This window comes from Pteronotus mesoamericanus, unplaced genomic scaffold (genome assembly GCF_021234165.1).
Source record: "Pteronotus mesoamericanus isolate MK-2021 breed Mesoamerican mustached bat unplaced genomic scaffold, CSHL_Meso_final contig_56, whole genome shotgun sequence".
NCBI lineage: Eukaryota > Metazoa > Chordata > Mammalia > Chiroptera > Mormoopidae > Pteronotus > Pteronotus mesoamericanus.
Window position 1 is genome coordinate 23,864,766 of NW_026555201.1, and position 26,425 is coordinate 23,891,190.

Here is a 26,425-nt window from a genome sequence, read left to right on the forward strand (position 1 = left end):
ACTTTATTTTGCCACTGTCCCTAAAATGGTGATAACTCTATTAATCAATATATTAATCCTACTTAGAATATGATAGTTAATTATTAAGAAATGACTAAGTGCTGACTGAAATGCAAAGCAATCCAGCTCAGGTGATACAGGAAAAATCAATGTGGAAAACAAGTATCATTTTTTAACTTTATTTGTAGCTTAAAATGTAATGTCATACAATTTTAACAATCACTTAAAAAAGGATTTATATTTGCATAAAACAGAAGCAAAACAGAAATATATGAAATAAAATGCCATCTTGCTTCAAGTTTTCAAATCAGTACTTAGAGTACTGTTATTCACCTATATACATTGCAAGTATACTATATAAATATACTATGAGTAATCTTGAATTCACAATAAATATCAAGTAGGTTTTTAGGCACATGGCATAGAAAAATGCGGGATCTGCATAATTCTTGAGAGTGCTGAGTGACTCAGACTTAAATCATTTTCACACATATATTTTACACAAAATATACAGCCATCACACACATGATCCTTAGCCACCTCCAAATATAATCTTTCATCCCAACATTAGTGCCTTCTTATTCGTTGATACTATTGCTCTATACAACTATTACATATGAAAATATTTTGCAGTTTTCTTCAACTAATTGCCTAACAAGGTATCAATGCTACCAAAATAAGTACAGCCTATCTACACAATATAGTCATGGAAATGTGCTGAGAGGCACCAACTTACAGAACTGTTCATTGTAACACCTGGAGTTAACCTGAGGCCAAACTTAGGCATTTTAAGTATATCATTTTTAATTACAAATACTATTACATCCAGAAATTATTAGGAACTGAGGTAACTCCTGTTTTTTTTAGAGATAGAAATACTTGAAAAAAACACCAAAAGTATTTTTAAAAATTCTGACAAGCATGAACCTTGGTCGTCATAAGCTTTTTCTGTAACTCTGCCTGTGCAAATATAAACCAAAGAATCCAAAGCAACACTCTAGCTGAATTTACACACACCGTCGGGGTTAAAGATCGCAGCCGTGGAACACCTGAGATCACCCTCTGATAAGCAAAGCCTAACGCTGCTCTTTGTGGAGCCAATGTTCACTGATAAAAATGAACTAAATAAAACCCACTGATTTGTCCCCACAGCTACAAGTCAGATTCTGGCATATCTGGCATATCTGCCATCAAATACCCTATTCCATATCGTCCATTGGGAGCAGTATCCAGAGTTGGTGACCCACTCTGTTTCCGATAAATATTTTTACCAAAATTTGGAGATGACATCTCGCTTGGTATCTTTCCATGAATGAGGCTTGCATCATCTCCCTCTAAGTTTACCGACTCCTTTAGAACCCTTCCTTTCTTATAGGTCACAGAGGCTAAATTACCGGAACTATCATCTATGAGGTTGCAGCGACGAATGATGAAGACTACTGGGACGGGGAGAAATGCTAGGACCATCAGAGAGATACAGACAACCATTCCCCATGTTGGGTATCTCAGAAATTCCTCAGATGCCTGTTAAAGACAAAAATATGGGTTAATAATCTATTTTTCCCTGCAAGCATGGGAAAACAAATTCTATTTGTCTCAGATTTGTAGACAAAGAATCTGGGCTGGTCTTGTGACTTGCTATGTATGTCCAGTGAATTGATCTGGACGTGACATTAAGCAACTTCAAAGCTAGGTCTTAAAGGCCTTGCAATTTCTGCTCCTGTTTCACAGAATGCTGCCCTGAGTACACATTGGTTGGAAGAAGCCAAGAATGAAAAATTAGAGAGACACTGGCTCTCCAGGTTTAATCAACTACTTGAGTTAACTCAGGCACTAGGAGAATAATCACCCAGCTCACCCACAGCACCCAAGAAATAATAATGAGCATTGTTTTCAATCATGACATTTTGGGGTAGTTTGTTCTTAAGTAATAGATACCTGTCACATATGCCATAGTAATTTTCTAAAATCTAAAATTTAAATCTTGAAGCACTTCTGGGCCCAAGGGTTTTGGTAAAAAATAACAAACTTGTTTATGCCCCAGTCATGAATTTAGTTGTTGTTATATAGGATTATTGTATATTCTTGAGAGAGAGATATATATATATATAGTTATTACATATTGTTATTATATAGAAAAAGGTCAGAGGTACCTCTAAAGAATTTTATAACAGCTCATATATATATACACACCTTATAGTTGCATAATTATATGGGCAATGGAGCTTGACAACAGAATTGAAATAGTCATTGCTAATATCAAATTGTTATATCAAACAAAACTTTATTTCAATAGTTACTTAAATTATGTCTACATGGCTAATGCATATTTTCATTGTTATATAGTATCTGGGATACAATTTAATAAATTTATGTAGGAAAAATATTTCTGGTGATTTTCTAGGTAAAGGCTGAAAAATTGAAAAATAATTGAAACTGAATAAAGTTACTTTAATGAGAACCAAGTTATCATTTTACATGTTAAAAAATCTATAATGTATTAAAAAAATCACATGTTTGGGGACAAATAAAAAAATAAATCTCAACGCCCTTGCATAAAAGCAACACCATTCATTAAACATCAAAATATACTGTTAAGAAAGCAAAAACCAAAACTTCCTTATTTTGTATTTTACCTTATCTTCAATCCATGCATTATAGCCAGGAGGACTTAACCCCATATTCACAACACTAGCTATTAGCAGTGTTACTAGTACTAGAGGGGAAACGTATTTCCACATATAGTAGTAATATCTGTGGGGAGCAAAGCCCAGCATATCTCTTAGGTCTTCCATAAACCTAAATAAAAAGAAAGTATTATTTCTCAAGTTTATGCAATACGTTAAAGATGTGCATTAGGATCAATGACCTGACAGGGGGTTAGATAGGATACCGTATGACATTTTATACTGAATCAAAAGTCATACTAGAAGATGATATAAAGTAAGAACATATACAAAGTAAAAAGGAGCCAGTTAAGTACACACTGAAATTTTCATTTAGCAAAATCCTTATTAAGCCAATTATTGAAAAGCCTCCTCCTACTGAGGACTTTCTACTCTATGAACACAGTATTTACAATATACTATCAAATTCTAATATGTTGCAGGTTAGAACATGGTGGTAGGTTCACAGAGTATAGAGATTGCTGGTTTTGAAATTAAGATCCAAGTTCAAGTCCTGGCTCTACAACTAACATATTAAGTCCTCCTGTATAAGTATGCCAATTTTCCATGTGTGACATGGGTGCTATTAGTTGCCACAGAATACTTTTAAGAGGATTAAGGATTAATGCATATCAGATAGCCATTACTTCTACTGCTATCTGGTACATGAGTATAAAATGGAAGTTCCCCTGCTCTTCTCTACCTGGAGATTTTGACAGTACTAAAAACATTCTCTAAGCTGTGTCACAAAACTCATTCAATACCAATTATGTTCCTCTCCATATTGTTGAAGAGGACTCAGGTCTTCATTCAACACACTCATTGCTACTTTACACAGATCTCTAACAAGATTGATGATCTTATTGCCTTAGTCCATACATGTTCACTAAAGATAACAACCTTAAAAAATTATTGACAAGGACTCCAGGGACTATTTTCTTCTGAGATTACTCTAATGCTTCATCTTACAACAAGTATATATACTAAGGCATCTAGTAAATTCAAGTAATGACTCAATATAAATATAAAGCCTATGCAAAGAAAATGCCATATACATATCTCAGAGCAAGATATAGTTTCCCAAAACTGTCCTGTTACATAAGGAATTATGTAGCATAAAAAATTAAATTCCTCTAATAAAACAGGTTAGCAAGGTAATTAGAATCACAGGGTTTCGAGTTAAGTGGAAATGGCTATGAATCCCAGGTCTGCCTCTGTGCAGGTGAGAAGAGCAAGTTGCTTGGTGTCTCACCGAGCCTGAGTGTTCTCATCTGTGAAATGTAGGTAACAATAATAACTCAGAGCAACCAGGTTCATGGAACATAGCCAATACTCACTAAACCCTGGAAGTTACTATTTGATAACCAGAATTAAATCACAGCTTCAGAATCCTAGATTATATTACCATCCACACAATTCTAATTTCTTAAAAGGATAATATATTTTATTGAAATTGTTGAATAAAGAGCCTTCAAAAGACTTTATTTTATAAATTTTTTTCCTTCTAGTCATTTCCCTTCTCATCTAAATGAAACATCAAAAGATAATGACAGCTGGTGTTTCCAAAATATAGATGAAAATACACTTACTTATCTATGCCATAGACAAAGGATACAGCAATATTCTCAAAAATGACTAAAACTAGAAGAGGCAGCGTAGCAGAGTAATCATCAAACATTGTAACAAAGTAATTTCCAGAGCGTTGCACAAATATCAGGCCGATACAAAAAGCCAGAAGACAACAGATAACTGGACAAAAGGAATAAATGAAAAATTAAACCCATATTCAGAATCAAGTATTTTAAGCTATATTGTGAATTATCTTCAAACAATAATTTTGTTTTCACTTTTATAACTTATTAATGATATCAACATGTAATACCTCTCCTGATTATAGAATATGATATATTGGGAGTTAGTTACTTGGATTTAGCCCAGATTTTATATAAATCCCTTGTAAGACATTAACTCAATTCATCTCTCATAGTCTGTGCAAACTTACCAAGCACAATTAATAAATGAGTCAAAACTGAGAAGACTTAAAAAGTATAAATTTCCATGCCCTTCTTCTCTTTATTAATAGCAAAGTGACTTTTTTAGGCAGCTAATGTTCATAGACCATTTCCACTATTAATAACATTTTATAGTTTGAAAGCTATACTGAATTTTGTATTAATAATGAAAGTAATGCAGCTTATAATAAGATTTTAATAAATATGTATTTTTATATTTGATTGAAATATGGTTATTTTTAAAGCAAAACTGAAAAAATCTGATCAGACCTTTCCTTAGCACCAACTCCAATCTATATCTTGATATTGCCTAAACAGATTAGTTGGAAATACAATTACAACAGGGTTGAGTAATCTGATTATCCAAGAAGCTAAGAAGACCCTTCTAAAAGGAGTTTCTGCAGTAGGATCTATATAATACTCCCATAATTTCATCCGACAATTTATTCTCTCAAGCACATTAATGGAGGGGCCCTCAAAAATAAAAGATGACTATGTTCTATTTCTCAAGCACCTCTTAGCAGAAGCAAGTAAAGGCCAAAGAAGGAGAACACAGATATCACTAGGTTCGAAGATAGGGTTTCCCTAACACTCTCAATAAATATGGGTCAAATTAAGCCATTACTTCCATCTCTTAAGCACTATGCTAAGTGTTGTGAGTTATATTATACATAAATGGATAAACATATATGTAGAAAAGGAAAAGTAATGTGTACTACACTAGGAATCTATCACATATTGAAATATCTAAATGCTTGTCATAATATATTGTACTTAAAGTCTCAGGATGAAAGTAGCAGAGCTTGAATATGAACCATAACCTGTGTCACTTTCACTGTCTCCTAACTATACCATAGCGTAAGGTAAACATGAAGAAAGTGTGTTCTAGGTGGTACAGATGCTAAGAGTTTTATGGAGATGGAGAGGAAAAGATAGTGAGTAATTCACTTATCTAGTCCTACCGAACTATCAGGGAAGACAAAAACACGCCTGACAAAGTTGATGAAGGTACATTTCATCAGAATAAAATATAGCCTGAAATATAGGTTTGATCCCAAAGACAAGTAATGGGGGGAAGAGAGTCATTCCCCTTTGCTCTGACCATACAGGTCTCGCAGTAGGAGACAGCAAACACTACCTTGTATATTTTTCTCTCTGTACTGGTGCTTTAGCCTTAATTTTGCAAGCCCTCTTACCTTAGGGGGATTTGAATATGGGACAAAGATGAGGAAGGCAGCAAAGATGACTGTTATTTATCCTGCACATCAGGTAGGATACTGATAGCCTTAAATGAAATAAAAACTAAAGAAATAGAGACTGCCTTTTGGGAGTAGAGAAAGAAGTTTCTCATATGTTCAACTGAGCTGAGGACATTTAGCATCAATATTTTACAAGCTGCTGAAATTGTTTTACATACACACACACTTCAACAGAGCAGTATGTGACAAAGGTATATATTTATACTGAAACTATTACTAAATCTTTCAGACCTAACAACAGAACCTTGGGGAGCTTATAAACTACTGCCCAGCATTCAAAATCACCTACATATTTTTTCCCCCAATTTATTTTTGCATCACTTACCAACGCTGTTGCTGCACCCTGGTCTAAAATGGCTTCCTTACTGCTCTCTTTTCTCTATTTATATGCCATTCTCTGACCTCTGAAGAGACCCTTCCCCTTTCCAATTCAACTTTCCTCTCTTTTATTGTCAGTTAAATCATATATTTAGATGACCTTTGTTTTTTCTTAACTCTTATAATATGTAAAGACCCTATCATGCTATCTATCAATATGTTACATGGTACAAGTCTTTTATCTACCCTACTTGATTATCAGTACTATGATTTTTGGAGTTGAGGCTCTCCTATATCTTTGTATCTCTGTTATAATTTCTCTTATATTTTTATGTCCCTCAAATGCAGTACAAAACTGGTACTTTAATAAATGCTTGCAGATTAAACTTATTAACAAGCATCAATATTGATGAGTTGTTTTATTTTCTTTCCAACCTAGAGGTATTAACTATTAATGGACCACAATTGCTATTTTACATGAGAAGTTTAGATTTATCAATTTCAGCAATGCACTTTCTGGAAAAGGAATATTAGATCTGAACTACCCCATTAGAATTAATTATTTAACTTGTATACAAATCTATACATGAACATTCTATGACTTATTTAGTGCCAGTAATTCATGACGGCATCACTATTAATAAAGACCAATATAATAAATCACTAGTAATTAATATAACCTATATTAAGTTTATCATTTGGATTATATAACTATATAAATAAAATAATAAATAATAGCAATACATAGCAATAAACAGACATTTATTTTATAATAACACACAAAATAGAAAACTTCCTTATTTCTACTTCTGATCTCTCACCAAGAGTAAAATGGCCTGTATCAGTCAATGAAAAGTCAAATACATAAAAACTCACCAGTAAGAATTTCTTTCCTCACTTTGAAAGTGTCCACAATAGGTGTGAGGATCCCTTCCATAGTTCCAAACATGCTGCCAAGCCCGAGATTTACCAGCATGAAGAAGAACATCACCGACCAGAAGGGAGATGCCGGGAAATGTGTCATTGCTTCTGTAAAGGCAATAAAAGCTAACCCAGTTCCCTGAACAGCCTGTAAAATATACAAACAGCAGTATGAGCACAGAGCAGTATTAAGTGTTGGCTGTGTATGTACATCAGTTGCAAAGAACTCTGAATAATGCCCAGGAATGACTGGGAAATAAACATGCAGATATCATGTGGCCTCCTAAGACACTTAGCCTTTCAACTAACTTCAATTTAATTGTATTATCTTATAAAAACAACAGATAAACCAGAATTTTTTTTAAAAAAAACTTTTAAGGGTAACATGGTGTCTTTTCTTACAGAATTCAAGATTTTTACATTAATGATGGCTTTACCCATAATTTCCTGCACGATTCTTTATGTTTAGTCTCAAATACAGTTAGTTACTTTAAAGCAAGCAATTAATGACTAATTTCTCTATTATATTTTATTTTTTGGCAACCTAGGGAGAAGGTAACAAGCTATACAAGAATATTTATTAATGTTCACATATTTTATGTTTATTAAAATATATTACACTGGCAAAGAAAAAGAACTTAACCATAACTTGTTTCACACAATATTTAAAATGGCCAAATATCATTCATGTGTCAAAATAATCATGCCATATGTGATAACCGCAATACAATTTTTACATTAAATATTATACCAGGAAAGATATCAGACTCATTTCATTTTATATGATGGAAATCACCTAATTTATATTTATATTTTAAATTACTGTGGATTAATCAATTAAATTGTTTTTTACAGTGAAGGAAACCTCTATGATTTAAGAAAGTTCTCTGAAATAAAGAACGTGAATTTTAAGAGAGCATAACAGGAATTTTAAATGTTATTTTCCTAAAAAAAAAGTCTTTTTAGAATGCATATTTTAAGTGAATGAAACTTATGTTATTGTTTAAACATAGCCTACTTACTTTATTTAGTTCATCTTCAATTTGACAGGGATTGAGATGAAGAGAAGGAAACTCTTCTTCCTTCACTTTTTGAATGATGTCATAAACTAAGTGATAATCTTCTACATTCATAGCCAGTAAGTTGATGTGATGAGGAATAATATCCTGACTAATGCTGCCCATTTTCAAAAACGTTAAAATCATTTTTGAATTTCTGAAAAATAGAATATGTTAACAAACACAAGAGTTTGCGGGGATATATTTTTAATATAATTATGCCATCAAAAACTAAAGGAAATTAATATACATACTCTGCGATGCATTTCTCACTTAAGACTTTTCCTTTGAAGCCCAGAACTGCAAACACCACCAATGTTGCCAAGATTGAAGTAAAAAAATTGATAAAGGACACCAGCACAGCGTCGAAGTGGCAGTTGTTGTCTTTTTTGTTGTAGCTTGAAAAGGCAATGACGCCACCAAATCCCAGACCTAAGGCAAAGAACACCTGAGTAGCAGCTTCTCTCCAGACCGTGGGATCGAACATTATTTCAAGCTGTTTAAAATTAAACATAATAGAAGTCAGCTGCAAAATAACATGTTACAATAATCTACATGGAATTAGTTGTATTGTTTAAATATATCATAATAATCTTTAAGTACCTAAAGGTTATTTAAATCAGGAGGATAATCTGTTCTTAAGTAAAAACAAATTTTTCATTTGAAAATGAAACAAAGCATATGAATAAGAAGTATTATAGGCTATCAAGTTTTTAGATGGAGATTTTACTCACTTGAAAATTTTCTACCTATGAGGATTTTTAAAAATCTTTAAGACAAATCACCAAAGGATTTTAAAAGAGAAATTATCCTCAATTATTTCCTATTTATGTATTTGCTTTCTTCCTAAAGCAAAATAAATCAATTATCAATAAAAGTTTAATAATTACTCAACTATACTCTATGTTTTGTGTCTTCTGGCAGAAGTCTAATAGACAAAGGGGTTAATACTTATAGAGTTAAACTATATGCACTTTGAATATTCACATATGTATTACTTATTTATTTATTATTCATTCATTCATTCAAAAAGGCTTTCCTGAAAGCCTTTTCTTTGAAAATTAAGAGAAATGCAACTACAAGGGTACATCATCTCTAAGACCCTTTCAGATCCAAATTTCTAAAGTTCTGAATCTGTGCTGAACATAAATTTCAAGTAATTCTGCTTTACTTCTTAGACACTTATCAAAGTTCCTTTACTGGGAGCTACGTCAAACAGAGGTAAGAACATGAGTTCCACAGTTTCAGATCCTGCCCACTTAGTAATCTAAATAAAAACAGTGCAACCTAGGGTAAGTTGCCTGCCCTCTCTGTTTTTGCTTCCTCAGTTCATTGATGGGAGTAATAAGACATACGACTTAACTATGTGTGCCTTCCACTTTAAGTGCTCAAAAATTGCTAACATACGTGGACTACAGAGGCATGCCCATTGATAAGCACTTTATATAAATTATCTAATTTAATCTTCACAATCCATGAAATGGTTACACTATTACCTAAATCTTAGAAAGGTTAAGTAACCCACCTAAGGTCACAGAGCATTTCTGGGGTGGAGCTGAAATGCGAACACAGGTATATTACAAAATCTACAGTTCTCTCAGACATTAGGATTTATTGTTCAATTAATTTTAGTTATTATTATCAAAGTGTATAAAAATTTTTATTAAACATATTATATTTATAATATATGTACAATTAACTAAGACATGCATATTGTTTATTCACCACCACTATCATCTTATTCTATACAATCAACTGTCTATCTCCACTTCAACCACTAGATGGCAGAAAGCACCCGTTTACTGGGGATATTACTCAGACTGCTGTACTTCCAATTCAGGAACTGTTTCCATTCACGGTTTGGGGGATATTTTGTGTGTTTAGGTACTTTCTCCTTTATATAAATAAGTAAATCAAAAGTAATTAACAGGTTATTATTGTTATTATATTTACTATCACACGAGCTGAAGAAAGAATTAACTATATTTTAACAGTAATTCTAGTCCTGGTTTTAATGTTCATCATGCTGCAATTTTTAATATAGGGGCCATGGAAAAGTATCATAGCAAAAGGTTTAAATTCTAAAAATATATATTTAAATCAAATACTTAGAACTATGTCTCTAACAACTGCCAATTTAGAAAAAAGTGACATGCCTGAAATTCATACCAAAACTAGTTGTTTTAAACAGATACATATTTTTTCAATTTTACAAACATAAGTAATTTTCATCATTAAATATGTCTTATATTAAGATGATTTATATTACATATCATAGTTTAACTAAAATTTATAAATCATAACTATTTTTATTCACTGAAGTGCTCCAACAACCTTAAATGTTAAACAGGACTTTTGAACTATTCAAGAACACCAGATACCAATGTCAGTATTTCTGCTACTGGAGAATGTATACCAAGCTGGCACCAGATACCCGAAGAACACAGCCTCTTTTACACAGTCTCAAGGCAGCTGCTAGGAGGGACAAAGAATTCTTAGGAAGCCAGTTAGTATCTTCTGGCCAAACATCATACCATGATCATTCTTTTTGAAATTGTATTTTTATAACTTAGTGTCTGCCTATGATAGTGTTAGCAAAGTAACAGAAAGGTATAACTTCAGTGAATAAGCAAATAAGTATACGCCTCCAAAGTTGGTTTTCTTTACTGTCAAATTGATACAACAGGTCCACAAGGATTGATTCATTGGGCTTAATGTACCCAGCATTGAGTTCACCTCTAAATTGAATGACAGAACCTAAGTTCCAAGCCTTTTATGAAAGCAGATGAGAATTTTCCTGAAATGTACATGTATTTACAAAAGTTACAGAACTTTCCAAACTCACCATGGAAATATTCTAGACAGTACAAAATCACAAAATAAAACAAGAAAAGATGGAATTTCTCTGAGATGGGATTTAACCTAGGTCCATGGATTCTAGGTGATCTGTCTACTTCCTAAGACTCTAAGTAAACTACTATGTTCATTATGCTTTTCTAGTAAGAAGATCCTTTTTTTTCTTTTTTAAGGAGTCCATGACACAAAATGTTAAGAACCACTCACACAGAGGAAGAAGAGTAAAGACCAAAAAGTTCTAAAACTTAGAAGTGCAAAAGTTGGAAATTAATTTAATATAAAAGTGGGATTTTTGAAGTTCAAATAGTGATAGCCTTACTCTAGAACTAAAATGGGACATTTAAAATTGGAGAGAGATGAATATAATGATAGACATATAAAAGCTCTAGTTTATCTAGGCTAGATAACAGACACCTATAGTTTAAAAGTCTAGTGTATAGACGTTGGAACAATTATCCCTTAATTCAAACTGTAGAAACATTTTAACAACAAACATAATGCTTTCATGATTAAAAGCCTTAGATAGAAACACAGTACATACCTTAGGGGTAAACATGTGGCGGATGCCATCAACTGAACCATTTAAAAGGAGTGCTCTAATTAGGAAGCATATAAGTACCACATATGGGAACAGAGAACTAAAATACACAATCTGCAAAGAAAAAGAGAAAGAAAACAAGGTGAGGCAGACTAACTGCATTCTTTGTCATAGTTTAGATTGTTCTTTCTATACTTTGACAGTTATTGTTTTATATGATTAATAAAATAATTGATAATTTGTATAGCAACCTTAGAATGGCTTATTAGTCTTGATTTAATGAAGATCCTATTTGAGATGTACTAAAAAATAAGAAATTTTCATTATTTAATCTCCTCTTAAATGGTCTGGTGTATGGTGCAACTTGAATAATGATTTCTTGTAATTCATAAAACCACCAATATTTAAAAAACATAAATGGGTACTAATTTCCTAACAAATTCCTACTTTTATTGATTTAGGTAGAAAGTCCTTTATTTTCCATAGACCAAACTTTCACTATGATTCTGTATAGCTTCTGGGATTGAGAGTGGTCTCTATTAAGTCTCCTACAGAACTTCAACAACCAACCAAATAATCATGTAAGGATTTAACTTTGCTTCAGCAGTTTTCACCATGAAAATAAGCACATGCTTTTCATAAAGAATTGTCCTAACCAGACCTTTACTGCCTCCTTGACATCTCCATGTGGAAGCCTCTTAGGTCTCTGAAATTTTCCAGGTCCGTTAGGGAACTTCCGAATTCCACTGCCCCCCCCCTGCCCGCCCCCCCGCCCCGAGCTGGCCCCATTCATCCCCACCTCAGTAAATGGCCCACCATCCACCCAGTGGCTAAACTCAAAAGTTCAGAAGTAATCCTGCACTACTTTTAACAGTTTCCTAACTAGTTTCCAGGCTAACCAGAGATAACCTGAATTAGCTCACTCCCTGCTTCATATACTCCAGGGATTTTGAATACGGTTGGAATAAAATCCCAATTCCTCCCTCCAACCTGCAAAGCCTACAGCAGGGCTCTACCTGCCTGTCGCACCGGTCTCCCTCTCCTCACCTGAGCTCTATCCCTGCAGGCCCCTGTTACCCGTCCATAGACCAAGCTCTTAAGCTTCAGGGCGAGAGCAGGGATGCACTCATCTCCCTCATCTGTTCAGGACTTTTCTCCTTGTTACTTTTGTCTCATCGTTATCTTTTCCAGGAAGTCTCTCCACACCAACCAAAATAAGGCTGTTTTTTTCCATCCAGTATCCCTAACTGCCCTACCGTCTGCCCCTCTAACCCTCCATGACATTATTTTTGTTGTTTTTGACAGCACTCAGCATTGTTGAAATTGTTTTTTATGTATTTGATTGTTAATTTCTGGCCTTCCCTACTGGAATATAAGCCCTCTAAGAGCAGGAGCCTTTTCTCTCATGTTCACTACCATATCCCAAACACCTAACACAGTTGTTGGCACATAGGAGGTGTATGTCGGTATTATGAATCTGTGCAAGGAAGGAATGGACGGAGGGTGGGAAGAATGGAGAAACTGTCGTAGCAGAGGATGGCTTAGGGCAGGTAAGAGATAATAAATCCATCAATAACTATAGACAGACAACATAAAAGTCTACATCATAATTTGCACTTCTATGGTTCTATCCACTTTTAATTGCATTTTTTATTTTTAAAATTTAAAAATTATTTTTATTCATTTTTATTAAAATTTAATATTTTAATTAAAATGTTTTAGTTTAATTAGTTATAATAAAGTATAATTTTTCAATCATTTCAAATGGGTTTAATTCCTTATTTCAAATTACCCACATTGCTTTCATCAGAATGCCTTTAGATGGAGTACCTTTTATTATTCATCTACTTTCAGCATCCTTTATATTTGTCATCTACTACATGTCTACTTAAGTAGGCTTTGATCTCACTTGAATTAAAACTATTCTTTTTATGATTCTTCTTCAAACCTTGAGGCTAGCCAGGAGCAAGAATTCATTTTTTGCACAACACCTTATCTTTAAAAAAAAAAACAAAAAACAAAACTCAAATTTGCTGCCTTATAAATGACTTATTTTCATTAATTCCACGTAATGACTCTTCCTTTACTTTTATTTGTCCAGGTTAATCATACCCTTAATACGTCCTCTCACACATCTCATAACCAACTCATCAACCAATCCTACTGATTCTACCACAGAAATCTCACATCTGTCCCTTTGTTTCCATCTTCAGTGAGGTGTCACTATTATAATAGCTTTCTGGTTACCTTACCTCCAGATTCTCCCTGCCAGCTCCCCTTTCATCCCTGAAATCCATCATGAACTCTACACCAGAATGATAGTTTTAAACTAAAGATCTGATGGTATCGATAAACTACTAACAATCCTCAAATGGTCTACATTTTTTGTTATGTAACAGACAATCGGTCTATTAGTACCCATAGACCTTCTAATATTTGCAGTCAACCTACAGGTTTCATCTCTGAAGAGCTGCACAAGTCGTATGTAAAAGTCATAAAGGGGTACTCAGTCCCCTTTGGGCTTTGAACATGCTCTTTCCCATTCATCCAGTGTTTTCTCTAAACTTCCTGGTGAGCTTCTCTTCAAACACATACTCCAGCCCAGCAATTTTCACCAGTGTGCCGCAAGAATTTTTAAACATGCACTATCTGACTATTTAGTCAGGGGCACTGATCTCTTTTCCCTTAGATTGTCAAATTAAATAAAAAAAAAAGACAACAGCCAACACAGCTGTCCGATGTGAATGAATCAAAATTGTACCTATTTTTTTGTCATATTGGCAAAAAATATATTTTTGGTATGTCACAGAATTTTTGTAATTAGTTTATGTGTGTCACAATATGAAAAAAAGTTGAAAACTGCTGCTCTAGCCCAAAGGTTTCCTCCTCTATGAAGACTTTTCCCAAATCGAGGTTAATTTCAGTGGCCACGTCTATGCTATCATGCATTTGTCATATGTCTCTATTACTGCACTTATTCTTCTGTAACTACCTGTCTCAACCATTAAATTAATGGTTCCATGAGGGCAAACTGTGGCCTATTCATCTTTCCAGATCAATCAGTTTCTGACATATAGTAGACACTCAAAAAATACGGTAGAAAGTTAAGTTTTCCTTTCTGCATACATTCCCTTAAAAATAAACTCATCCTTATTATGCAATATTTTTAAAATTATGTACAAATTATGAGTTATTTATTAATTCAAAAGTATTTGAATTCTTAAAGGCATCAATCTGAATTCAATGAAGACTCTAGCAGAGCTTCCTAAAAAGGATAAAGGAAGTTGTATATTTATGTAACATGGAGAAAAATAACAGCCAAATTTTAAACAATTAAGTATTATTAAGTAGGTCACACCCTTATTTTATTCTTCTGTAAGCAGTTAAAAAATCAAAAAAATAATTATTAAATTCTCCAAGACATGGAGACAACTAAAGTGTCCTTTGCTAGATGATTGGATAAAGATGTATAGTACATATATACTATGTAATATCACTCGACCATAAGAAAAGATGAAATACTATCATTTGCAGGAACATGGGGGACCTTGGCAATATTATGACAAGCAAAATAATTTAATCAGAAAAAGCTAAGAATCATATGATTTCATTCATATGTGGGCTATAAAACTGAAACTCAGAGACACACACAACAGTATGGTGGCTACCAGAGGGAAGGGGTGGGGGAGAGCAAATGGTAAAGGGGGCCAAATATATGGTGACAGAAGATAATTTGCTTTTGGAATGCAATATACAGATCATGTATCATAGGAATATACACTTGAAACCTATATGACCTTACTAACCAATGTCACCCCAATAAATTTAATAAAAAATATAATGAAGCAAGTGCCCCCCAAAAACATCCTCAGATTTAAGATGAATCTTAAGGCAGCTCTTTATAGAGGTGTCTGTATTTTTTTAACTCCAATTCTTTACACTTAATCATATGTGTTTAATGTTATACCAGAGTAGTTGTATATTATTTTTTAAAATGGTTAATCTACCCGAATATATGCAAAATGCTATACTTTCTCATTACCACACACTTTACTTTAAGCATTGCTAAATTAAATTATTTTACAAATTTGTTTGTCTTCCTCTGCCACTAGAATGAGGGCAGGCAGTTTTTGTCTGCCTTGTTCACTGCTATACCTCCACAACAAGGTCAGTGCCTGGTACATAGTAGGCACTCAATTTAATATGTGTATCAAATGAATTGAAGAATGACTACATTGTTCAGAAAAGAGATACTTTCAAGAACTGGGAAATAAAGGAATGAAATATGTTCCTTTGGCTAATTTTAAGACCCTCTGGGCCTTGACAACTGAAATGCCTTTCAATAAGAGATGATCAACCAAAACATTGTATAAAAATATTTTCATTCTACTCAAGCATTGAAGAACATAAAACATATGAAATCATTTTGGTTTTTTCTTAAAATTAAAATGATTATAAACACACTTTGAGAAAGTCATTCTCCTTGAGGTTTTCATAGACTAGATCTACCTCTGCAATTTATCAGGTGTTTAATTTTGAACACTTATTTATTCTCCCTAAGCTTGTTAACAAAGAAGGAAAATGAAGATAAAACCATGCAAATCATCTGGCTGATAGATTTAAAAATGCTAATATATACAAAGTCCTTAACATAGTAGTAGGAATAATGGCAAAGCAGTACAAGCAGAAAAACATTATCCTGGAGTTAAAAGAAACTTAGAACTCCTCATCTGTATCCCTCATCTTGGGGCAGGTGTCCCCTTAACAGGGGTTGTAACAAAGGGGCAGGCAAAGTCTGCCCACCTCCAATAACACTGGGCTCACTCGCACTGAGAGGGCACATTTCCTTTTTACCAGGCTTGCTTCCTAAAATGCCTTCCTTTCTTTGAAGATTTACTATAACTCCATCACTCTCTATAATCCCCAACTACTTGACCGTAGTTCTCTTTAGCCACATAGAGTAAGCTTTCTTCTTCTTCTTACACAACTAGTTGAAGACTGTGATCACAGGGAAGAGATTTCTCTTATCCACAATCAGGGGGGAAGTAAGATTTCAGTAAAATCCAGTATAGCGGTCATGATTCAACTAAGGTGTGCCTACTGGCCCAAAGGACACTGACACTATCATATTCCTGTTTTAATTCATCAAGTTTCCAATTAGCCCTCGGGCGAGGGCGAGGGCGCGCGCACGCGCGCGCATGCGTGCACATTCGCAAAGCGTAACACAAACTGACTCGTATTCTTTAAATGCTAAGTCCTCTAAACCGCTTTTTCATATACTACCATATTACTTTAAATTATATTTCTCTATACTGTGCTTTTGTGATTATCCCTTTGGAGGCATTTTGGTTTTGCAAGCCTAGAGCTTTATATTTATCCCTAATAAACATTTTTCTATTATATTTAACTCATTGTTTCAGACTGAGGAATTATGACAATTTAGATTTTCATATCTTTGCTCATATTACTTGCAGCTTTCTCTTCATCTGTGCCTACTGAATTCTTTCTTCAAATCCTGCCCAAAAGTCACTGAAGCTCCTCACTGCAGTAATAAATTGTATGTAGCATATAAGTTGTATTACATTCTTCTCAAGTTATACGACATAAGAAAAACTGCAAAATTCTGTGTTAAGAAAAGGATGAATATTTCCTTAAATAATGATGAGACACATTTAGACTAAGAATAAACAAACTATGGCAGTAAGACTCGAGCAGAGATTTTTGGACTTCTCTGGATGACTACACGTTTCTCTTGCTACCAGATGGAATTATTTTAGGAAGCATGTAAATGTGGTTAGATGTGACTTAAGAATCTACTCCTTTATTTTTAACATAACTGTTATGTGTCTCAAAATGGTAGACGACAACAAATTGAATCAATTAATTGAACTTATTTGATCATACAAAACTAACATTCAGAAAAGATTAAAAGATATTGAGACGCGCCCTGGCTGGCGTAGCTCAATGGACTGAGTGCCAGCCTGTAAACCAAACAGTTGCCAGTTCGATTCCCAGTCAGGGCACATGCCTGGGTTGTGGGTCAGGTCCCCAGTGGTGGTTGCGCAAGAGGCAACCACACATTTATGTTTCTCTCCCTCTCTTTCTCCCTCCCTTCCTCTCTGCCTAAAAATAAATAAAAAAGATCTTAAAAATAGAAAAGATATTGAGATGTGTTATCTATCATACTCAGTTCTTCAAAGGAAAAATGGTTTCAAAGTTCCAGCAGGAAGGTAAATATAAAATTAGCTGTGATATACAAATTAAAAAAGTCATCAAACATTTTTAATTAAAGATGAAGCATCAGGAAGCAAAGATGAATTACATAGACCTCTAACATAAAAGAGTTAACTATACAGTACAAAAAAAATATGACAGTGATAGACATTATAGTGTTGCAATTAAGTAACAGGCTCTAGATTTAGAGCTGATTTTGGCTCTAGGTACTAGCAATTGCTAGCCATGACACTTCAAGCAAGTTACCTAATTTCTCAAACTTGTTTTATATCTATAAAGCAGGCCTGAGAGTAGTAACTACTCCTCAGAGTTTTCTTTAGAATTAAATAGGATAAAGTAAAGTACCTACCATAGTGCCTAGACCAAAAGAAAAAAAAAATGCAACAAATATTGGCTTCTGTTACTGTTCTTGCTCTGATCATCGCCAGAGCCATCTTCACCATCATTTATTATTACTACCACTATTACTCCAATTCTATTAGTATATGATAATGAGCAGTAATATATTAGCCTGTAAAGATATAAAATCAGATCTATGCTTTGAAAATAAAAAATAGTAGAAATGGATTAAAGGTAGAGAGGGGAAGGACCAATAATAAATTCTTGCTATGGTCCAGCTGAGAGATATACAAGCACTGAAACAATGACAGTAATAATGAAAAAAAAATGCAATACGAAACAAAAAGAGTGAATAGCAAATACTTTCCTACTGCATTCTTTAAAAAAAAAAAAAAAATCAAGGTTTCTAGAATTCACTTAATGTCTTTTTAAACCACAGCCATTTAAAATTTTCCATTTGTCCTGGCAGGCATGCCCTCCAGTCTTTTACATTTACTGTGAGTTCGTTGTTGAGATTATCATAACCACCTAATGATATTCAGATCTTTAATAAACACTCCACATTAAAAACCCTATTAAAATCTTTTCTGCAACCACTCCTTAGAACAACTACAGAACAGAAAAATAAATGATGTAAGACAAATACAATGAACAAATTCTTCATTCTACCACTTTCCCCAATTTCCGTGTTTGGAAATGATTGATAATGAGAGAACTATAATATTAGGGTAAACTGAAAAAATAGCAAAAGAAAATAGGTATTGACAAAAAATTTCAAAACTCTTGATGAAATAAGAAAAGTTTATGTTACTTTAGATTTCACTATAAAACATTTATACCTTTACTTTTTTCCTTCCCTTAATGTAAACACCTAGAAAGAAGTGCTACTTGCGAGTCTACCCACAGAGATTACAGAATCAGGAGGGGCTCTTAACATACTAACTTTTCCAGAAGACTGAATGCCTTTGATCATAGCCAAGCAAACCATGACCCAGGAAGCTAGCAAGGAGATGGTCATCTTCCAGTTTAAGCCTCCACTTTCAGAAATGGAATTGGAAATATTCAGTGCTTCTCTGTACCAGTAATAGGTCGTTGCAGAACTTTTTTCACATTCTGGCTCTATAACTGCAGAAAGGAAGGTTAACAATCATTTCAGACTATAAAGAGCAATAAGACAGGTTTTTTTCTAGTAAGCCTGTAAATCAATTCTCAAATTTCCTAGAAAAATATTACTATTCTACAGGAGCATTTAAATTCACAATAAAAACTCAATTGCAAAAATGTGAAATATCAATGAACACATATCCTCTTTGCTAATTCTGATTACACATTTATGAATATGAATATGTGAGCTTTCTATCAAAGTAATTAAAACATAGCAAATGATACTCCCTTCCACTCCCAGAATTATTTTCCTGGGACAGAGCTATCAAACATGTTTGCGGCTGGCCACATGCAACTTTTACAATGAGCTAATACAAAATGACATGTGCTGTAATATAAAATACAAAGGGAATTTTGGAGACTTAGTACAAGAAAAATAATGCAAATTATTACATTAATAATTTTTAAATTAATTTTATGTTAAAATGTTAACATTTTGGATATAATTAAATAAAATATTTCACCTACTTTTTTTCTTTTTAAAAATGTGGTTACTAGAAAATTTTAGACTACATATGTCAATTGTATTCTCTATTTACTGGACATTGCTATAGGAAAATGTTCTTTATTTATACACTAGGATATAAAAATAAATGACAAAAAACATGAAACAACAGAACCAAAAACATAACAATTTTTTCAATCTAAATCCTTTTTTGTCCTTTATTTTAATAAAAAAGTAAGGCATCAAGAAAAGTATACAAAATTAAATACTGTCCAAGTTAACTATTGAAGGCTTATTTCACCCTAATATCATGAGACACAAATAACTTGAAGAGGGGAATATAGTTAATAATACTTCAGTATTATTGAATAAGTGATTTCAGTAAGTTTGCATGGCGAAAGATGATTACTAGAATTAGTGGGGTGACCACATTGTAAGGAATAGGTATGTCGAGTCACTATATTGAACACCTGAAGCTAATATAACTAATATAATATTGTATACCAACTAACTATATTTTAACTAAGAAAAAGCAACCTGAAAAGTTGTAAACTTAGATGGTGTCAAAGTTCTGTCTCTCTGAGTATGGCAATCCTAAAAGTGATGAAAGTTATAATAATTTTGAAAAATTTTTCCACATTCTTTTAAAAAATCATAAAAGCTCATGTCTTTACCAACTTTACAATAATTAAATATAAAAACATATTGCCCGTGTCTTACAAGTATGTGAAGCATTTTTCACCAAAGGACACTGATCCCAAGGTAGAGGTTGCTGAAAAGACTGAGAAAAATAAAACAAACTCCAGCCAATGATGACATTGTAGTAGAGAGCCACAAAAAAGCATACCTGCAAAATAAAATAATGACATTAAACCTCTCATGTCCTTTCTCTTGAAACAATGGGATATGTAAAAGACTCTAATTAGCATTTAAAAATCCTACTCATTTTATTTTCATTGAAAAACATTATCTTTTCTAAAAATACAGGTCTCTTACAGGTCTTAAGTACATGCATTAACAAGATTGAATTACATTAATATAGTTCAGCTTGTTCTGTATATTGGTGCAAGCTCCTGAAGTGCTTTTTAAAAAGTGATTAAAAAGTTAAGCAGAAATACACACTCAAAAGTTTTATTTAAATACAAACTATATAATTACAAACACTAAAAATTATATGGCATATATATCAGGAAACTTACTACACAACTCGCAAATCCAATACCACCCAGTTTAGGGCTTATGTAATTCCACACACCGATGCTTCCTCTCCGAATTCTTTGACCCACGGCAAGTTCCAGGAAAAAAAGTGGAATACCTATTACCATAAGCAGTATTAAGTATGGCAAAAGATATGCACCTACAGAGATAAGAACCAATAAAACAGGTTATATTTTCAATAGTCACAGTAAAGAATATGCTAATTCTGATTATCTCATAAAAGATGATATTTGAACTACATTGTATAAGTATAAAGGACTTTAAAGAAAATGCAATAAAATCTCTAGTATTTGAAACCTCAATTTGACTGCTACAAAGAATTTCTGATAAAAAATAATTATGATATAGGTAAGAATATCAATTAATAGTTTTCTTTTCATTTTATTGAAAGAATAAACAACTTCATTTTCCATAAAAAGAATTGATTTCTTAAAATTATTTCCTCCAGTAGGTTTCACAAACTCATGGAAATCTTATTCATGCAATGTTTATAAAGTCATTTACTAAATTTTATTCAAACTCACCCAAATCATGTATTGAAAATTGGATAAATTAGAATGAGATTTTATGGTAACAAAACTGACTTTTTTTCCTAAATAACAAGAGGGGAGAAAAATGGCTGCCTCGACTAAAAAAATTAAAAATTAAATAACCTCTGTCACAGACAAATGTCATTGTTCCCATATACACTTCATATAAAAAGTATACTTCAGGAAACAATCTTTTGTTTTCCAAATTTCTCTAATGGGGTCGTGATACTGACAGAAACAAAGATTCCGTATCTATTATAAAAGATGGGCCATTATCTTTGTAGTAAAGCTTCCATGCTAAAGAATAAAAATACTTTACAGCTAAATCTCAAACTAAGATATATGAATACTGAACTGAACATATACTAGTTTGATGCCCTGGTCAGGTGGCTCCATTGGTTGGAGCATCCTCCCATGTATCAAAAGGTTGAGGGATCAATTCCTGTTCAGGGTGAATACAAGAGGGAACTGATCGATGTTTCTCTCACATAGAAGTTTCTTTCTCTCCCCCAACCCTTCTTCTCTCTATAAAATCTATAAATATATCTTCGGGTGCAGATTTAAAAAAAAATGTACTAGTTTGACAATGTTAATTTTAGACTATAAATTGATAGTTAACTGTAAAATCTATACAAATTTCTACATAAGAATATATATACAAATCATTCATTAAACAACCTCTAAGATCTATATACAAATTTCTTAGTGGAGCTTTGTCCAACCAGATACTGTCAAGTGAGTTATTTAATCAGTAACACATTGCCTTTTCAATTAAGAGGTCATTTATTATATTTTCCCATTTTTAAGTGTTAAGTGGTATTGAATAGATTTTGGAAGCTATTCAAATTGTTCGAGTATTCTGCTGAAAAAATTAATAAATTTTTATTCAAATTATTGATCTCAATATCTATCTATTGCTGAAATAATGATTATATGTAAGAATTTTCCCCAATACAGTGGTCAGTAGAAAACCTTGACTGTTTTATGCCTGACTTTCAGTCTTTCAGACTTGAGTTGATTCTAAAAAGGGGTATGTGATGTAAAAGTATGGATGCATGAGCTGGTAAGACAAAACTACCAAACTTCTGATTCTAAAATGATTTGTAACATTCAGGCACTAATGACCTGAAAATGTCTCCCCGAGGACTGAAAGTGCATTTCAACACCTGCATTGAATCCTAGCATGTGAATGGGTTTATGTGCAAGAGAATTAATTAACACTGGGCTCACTGTGAATCTTTCCTCAGTTATGTACGAAGGGGAACTCCCAAAAATGGAATTTATTTATAAAACTTGTGTATTTATTCTTACATGTTTAAACTTCAATCACCTTCAGAGTACTCTCTATTTGAAGCAATACACCTATCAAAACATTTTTTCCACTGCTCAAAACAGTTTTTGAATTCAATGATTTTGATGCATTTTAGTGCTCTGCCACTTTTTGTTTCACCTCTTCCGTATCGGCAAAATATTTCCTTTTAAGGACTTTTTCATTCAGAGAACCAAAACAAAAAAGTCACTCTGTTGAGATAGGGTGAATAGGGAGGGTGGGGCATGAGGGTTAGACCACGTTCGGTCATAAACTGCTGAACACTCTGCACGGTATGGGCAGGTGCACTCATAAATTCATTTCCTAAATCATAAAATGGGCAAACACGTTGAGTCTTCAAGAAAAAAAATTTTTTTCACTGATGCCAAATGCAGCCTCTAACAAAAACGCCAGCTGGTAGGCCAATACAGATGGGTTCCTAGAACACTCACCTAGTGGGGGAAGCCTGTACTACAAAGGGCCCACCCTTTAGAAGGTAATTGCAATTTTGGAGGGTCCCCCTCGTGTGCATGACATGCTCTTAGATACTTAGCTTTTCCTCTAACTCAAATTACTCTAATTAGCCTCCATATTAAAAAGTCATGGACAAAATATAACTGAGTATTTACCATTTGCCAAGCACATTTCTAAGCCTGTTACATGTAATACTTATTTATACCTTAAAATAATCCAATGGGGTACCATTATTACCCGCATTTTATAGGTATGGGAAGTAAGCCAGAAGAAGTAAGTTAACCTGTGAAAGATCCCATGGCTAGTGTCTAAAAGAGTCAGATCAGACTTCGTAGTCAAATTGACTTCAAATACTGAGCTGGTAGCGTCTATATTATACCACTTATTAAGCTTAACCATTGTGTTTTAAGTACACCTTCAAAAGAACAACTTATATTAGGTTTATTACTTCTTACTTCTATTATTCATCAAGTGCCTCAAATGATGAATAAGTAAGAATTAGGTAGCTTGAGGCTCTTTGATGTGGCAGCCAAAAAACACTACTGAAATACCTAGAAGGCTCAACACTATTCTGTACATTGAGTGCCATCTTTTGTACTTTAACAACCACCTTGAAAGGATAACATTCCACTGATATTTTGTAATATCACTCTCTAGTATTTCGATTAGAAGGAAACAATATTAGAAAGTGTATTTTGATTACTTTTACATGAAAATTAGAAGACCCATTTTTGCTAATTACTAACTACACAATTCTTCAGAACTCTCCATCAAGACAAAACTTGCATTAAATGGAAAGCAACCTGACTTTTCAACCAAGACAGCCTTCTTCCTTAACAGTATGGGCAGTAAGGCTCATAAGGCAACAAGTCAGAAAATCAGATTTCATCTTCTGCCAATCTTGGCAAATGCAATGATTTGTGAGAAACAAAAAGCAGCGTAGTGCATAGCTGCTTATGCTGACCTGATAAATAATTTATATGGGATGTTACCGACTAGATAAGGAGCTCACAATTTCAGTGGAATGATGTGTAGTGTGTCACCAACTTCATGTATTGGTTCCTACGTCTCAGGAAAATTTTCAAACAGGCTACTTTTTTTTCAAACCTGTTTATTCTGTGCTTGGTTGAACGAACTAAGCAAGATTTTAACCATATTTTGTCACCATAACAGCTTGTTTTTTTATCTCTTAAATGCTAAGAAGAAATTCTACATTGAACAGTTATGTTATTTCACTTGATATGTAGGCTGCAACTACATCTAAAATAAAACCATATATATTATATCCATGAACTATGGACATGAACAACTGTGTGGGGATTGACTGTGGGAATGGGAGATGGGCTGGGAAAAGGGGGGCAAAAGGAGAAAAACTGGGACAACTATAACAGCATAAACAATAAAAAATAAAATAAAATCATATTTTTGTCCAATCAACAAAACTATCACAAACTGGAATCAAATACCAAAGTACTTTTTCTATCCTTTGATTAATGAAATGAGACATATAGAATATTTAGTTTTTAACCACACTTACTTTAACAGTTTTCATGTATATAGATAATGAATCTTCAAATCATTCATTTTGACTTTGGTGTACTATGAAGCAATGTCTTACATGAACAATCTATTCCTCTGTATGTATTTTTTTCCTTGATTTTTAAGAAATGCTTGCTAAATAACCCTTGGTAATTATACACACAAATACAAAAAAGTACAATATCATATTGATGCAGATATTTTTGTTTAAAACTAAGGATTCTAATTTCTTTAGTTCTATTTGAAATAAAACATTGTCCGCAAATACTATACAAGTGTGAAACAAGTATGTATGATATCTAAAGATGAAGAATATGGTATTACATTAATTATCCAAATCCCTTCTACTGGAATCTACAAAGTTCTGGTCAACATTTTAAGACTATACTCATTCTACATTATATGTAATTTTTGCTTTTATGAAGAGTTAAACAACTTAAAATTCAGATAAGTAATAAAAAATTCTCTCTTCACCGATACTGTCTTATACCAGAAACGTTAAGTTTTTCTCCAAAGAAGAGTAAGAGGGGCACAAGGGATGCAACATTTGTTAGAAAAGCCAGTAATTTAGATATTTCATAGCATCCACAGAAAGAATCTGAGAATGCATTACCCTTAAAGAAGTCCTTCTGTATTCATAGCAAGTCATCTGCTCCTATGGAAACCTATTCTGAAAACAGAGTTAAGTTCACTTTCAACAAGAGTCTCCCATGCTTTATAATGGAATCCATAATTTATAAAATAATGAGACTCCAGCAAGAAAAGCAGCTATTTGAGATAATCAATTGCAATTTACTCAGCAATGTATCACTTAAAAAAAAAAGAAGAAGAGCAAAAAACTTACCACCCCCGTTCTTCTGACATAGGTATGGGAATCGCCACACATTCCCTAAACCTACAGAAAATCCAACTTGGGCCAGGATATATTGTAGCTTACTGTTCCAAGCTGGTCTTTCATCTTTAACTTCAGATACTTCTTCAGCATCTGTATCTTTCTCTTCTTGGACATCAACAATTAGTTCACTTTTCTTAAAAGCATCATCAGTTGAGTCTTCATTGGAAAGAAGGTCTTTGACAGATTCAATAACCTCATCGTCTAATTCTCTTTTTACCACCTTGCTATTCTTAGGCATTGGAAAGTGTGGGTAGTAATTTTTTTTTTAATTCTCTTATGGCAAATTTGTTAAGTTTTTTTAAAAATAATTTAGTTGATATGAAGAAAAGACAGAAGAGGATATCAAATAAATCCTTGATTCAAGGTGTAAAGTCTTACGGATCCTCGATCTGCATGTCCAATATTTTGTAGGTAATCTGCGAAATTTTAAGTAGAAAAATGATAGTATTTAAGGAAGGAAATATCAAAATAAGAGACTTTTTAAAATATTTTTATGATGGAACTTCTTACCACAGAGTATAAAGCATATGATTGTCAGCCTTTTAGAGTTTAACACTACGTAAGTGTAAGAACGATAAAGTACATGTGAGGTTCACACACATTTTCGTTTATGTAACTTCTCCCTTCTTACAAAAATCCACTTTCATCTG

At 33.2% G+C, this 26,425-nt stretch overlaps 1 protein-coding gene across 2 annotated transcripts; it reads right to left on the bottom strand.

The window, feature by feature from the left end:
* Positions 1–287: 287 nt before the first annotated feature.
* SLC6A15 (solute carrier family 6 member 15) lies at positions 288–26,028 on the bottom strand. Of its 2 annotated transcripts, XM_054580172.1 has the most exons (11): positions 25,725–26,028; positions 21,010–21,167; positions 20,531–20,657; positions 19,145–19,326; positions 11,632–11,742; positions 8,489–8,730; positions 8,199–8,391; positions 7,132–7,324; positions 4,256–4,415; positions 2,637–2,799; positions 288–1,524 (listed from the first exon to the last, which is right to left on the bottom strand). In XM_054580172.1, exons 1-11 carry the CDS (start codon positions 26,011–26,013, stop codon positions 1,153–1,155), a joined length of 2,190 nt encoding a protein of 729 aa, XP_054436147.1. In that variant the 5' UTR covers positions 26,014–26,028; the 3' UTR covers positions 288–1,152. The 2 variants fall into 2 exon arrangements, with proteins under 2 accessions (XP_054436147.1, XP_054436146.1); XM_054580171.1 differs by lacking the exon at positions 21,010–21,167 and having other exon boundaries at positions 25,725–25,874.
* Between the last annotated feature and the right edge of the window lie 397 nt (positions 26,029–26,425).

Coding starts and splice junctions, on each gene's coding strand:
- SLC6A15 (XM_054580172.1), bottom strand. CDS start 26,013: ATGCCTAAGAATAGCAAGGTGGTAAAAAGAGAATTAGACGATGAGGTT. Junction 2,800..4,255: donor TTTGTCTATGGCATAGATAA/GTAAGTGTATTT, acceptor CTTTTTATTTAG/GTTTATGGAAGACCTAAGAG. Junction 1,525..2,636: donor ATGCATGGATTGAAGATAAG/GTAAAATACAAA, acceptor TGTCTTTAACAG/GCATCTGAGGAATTTCTGAG.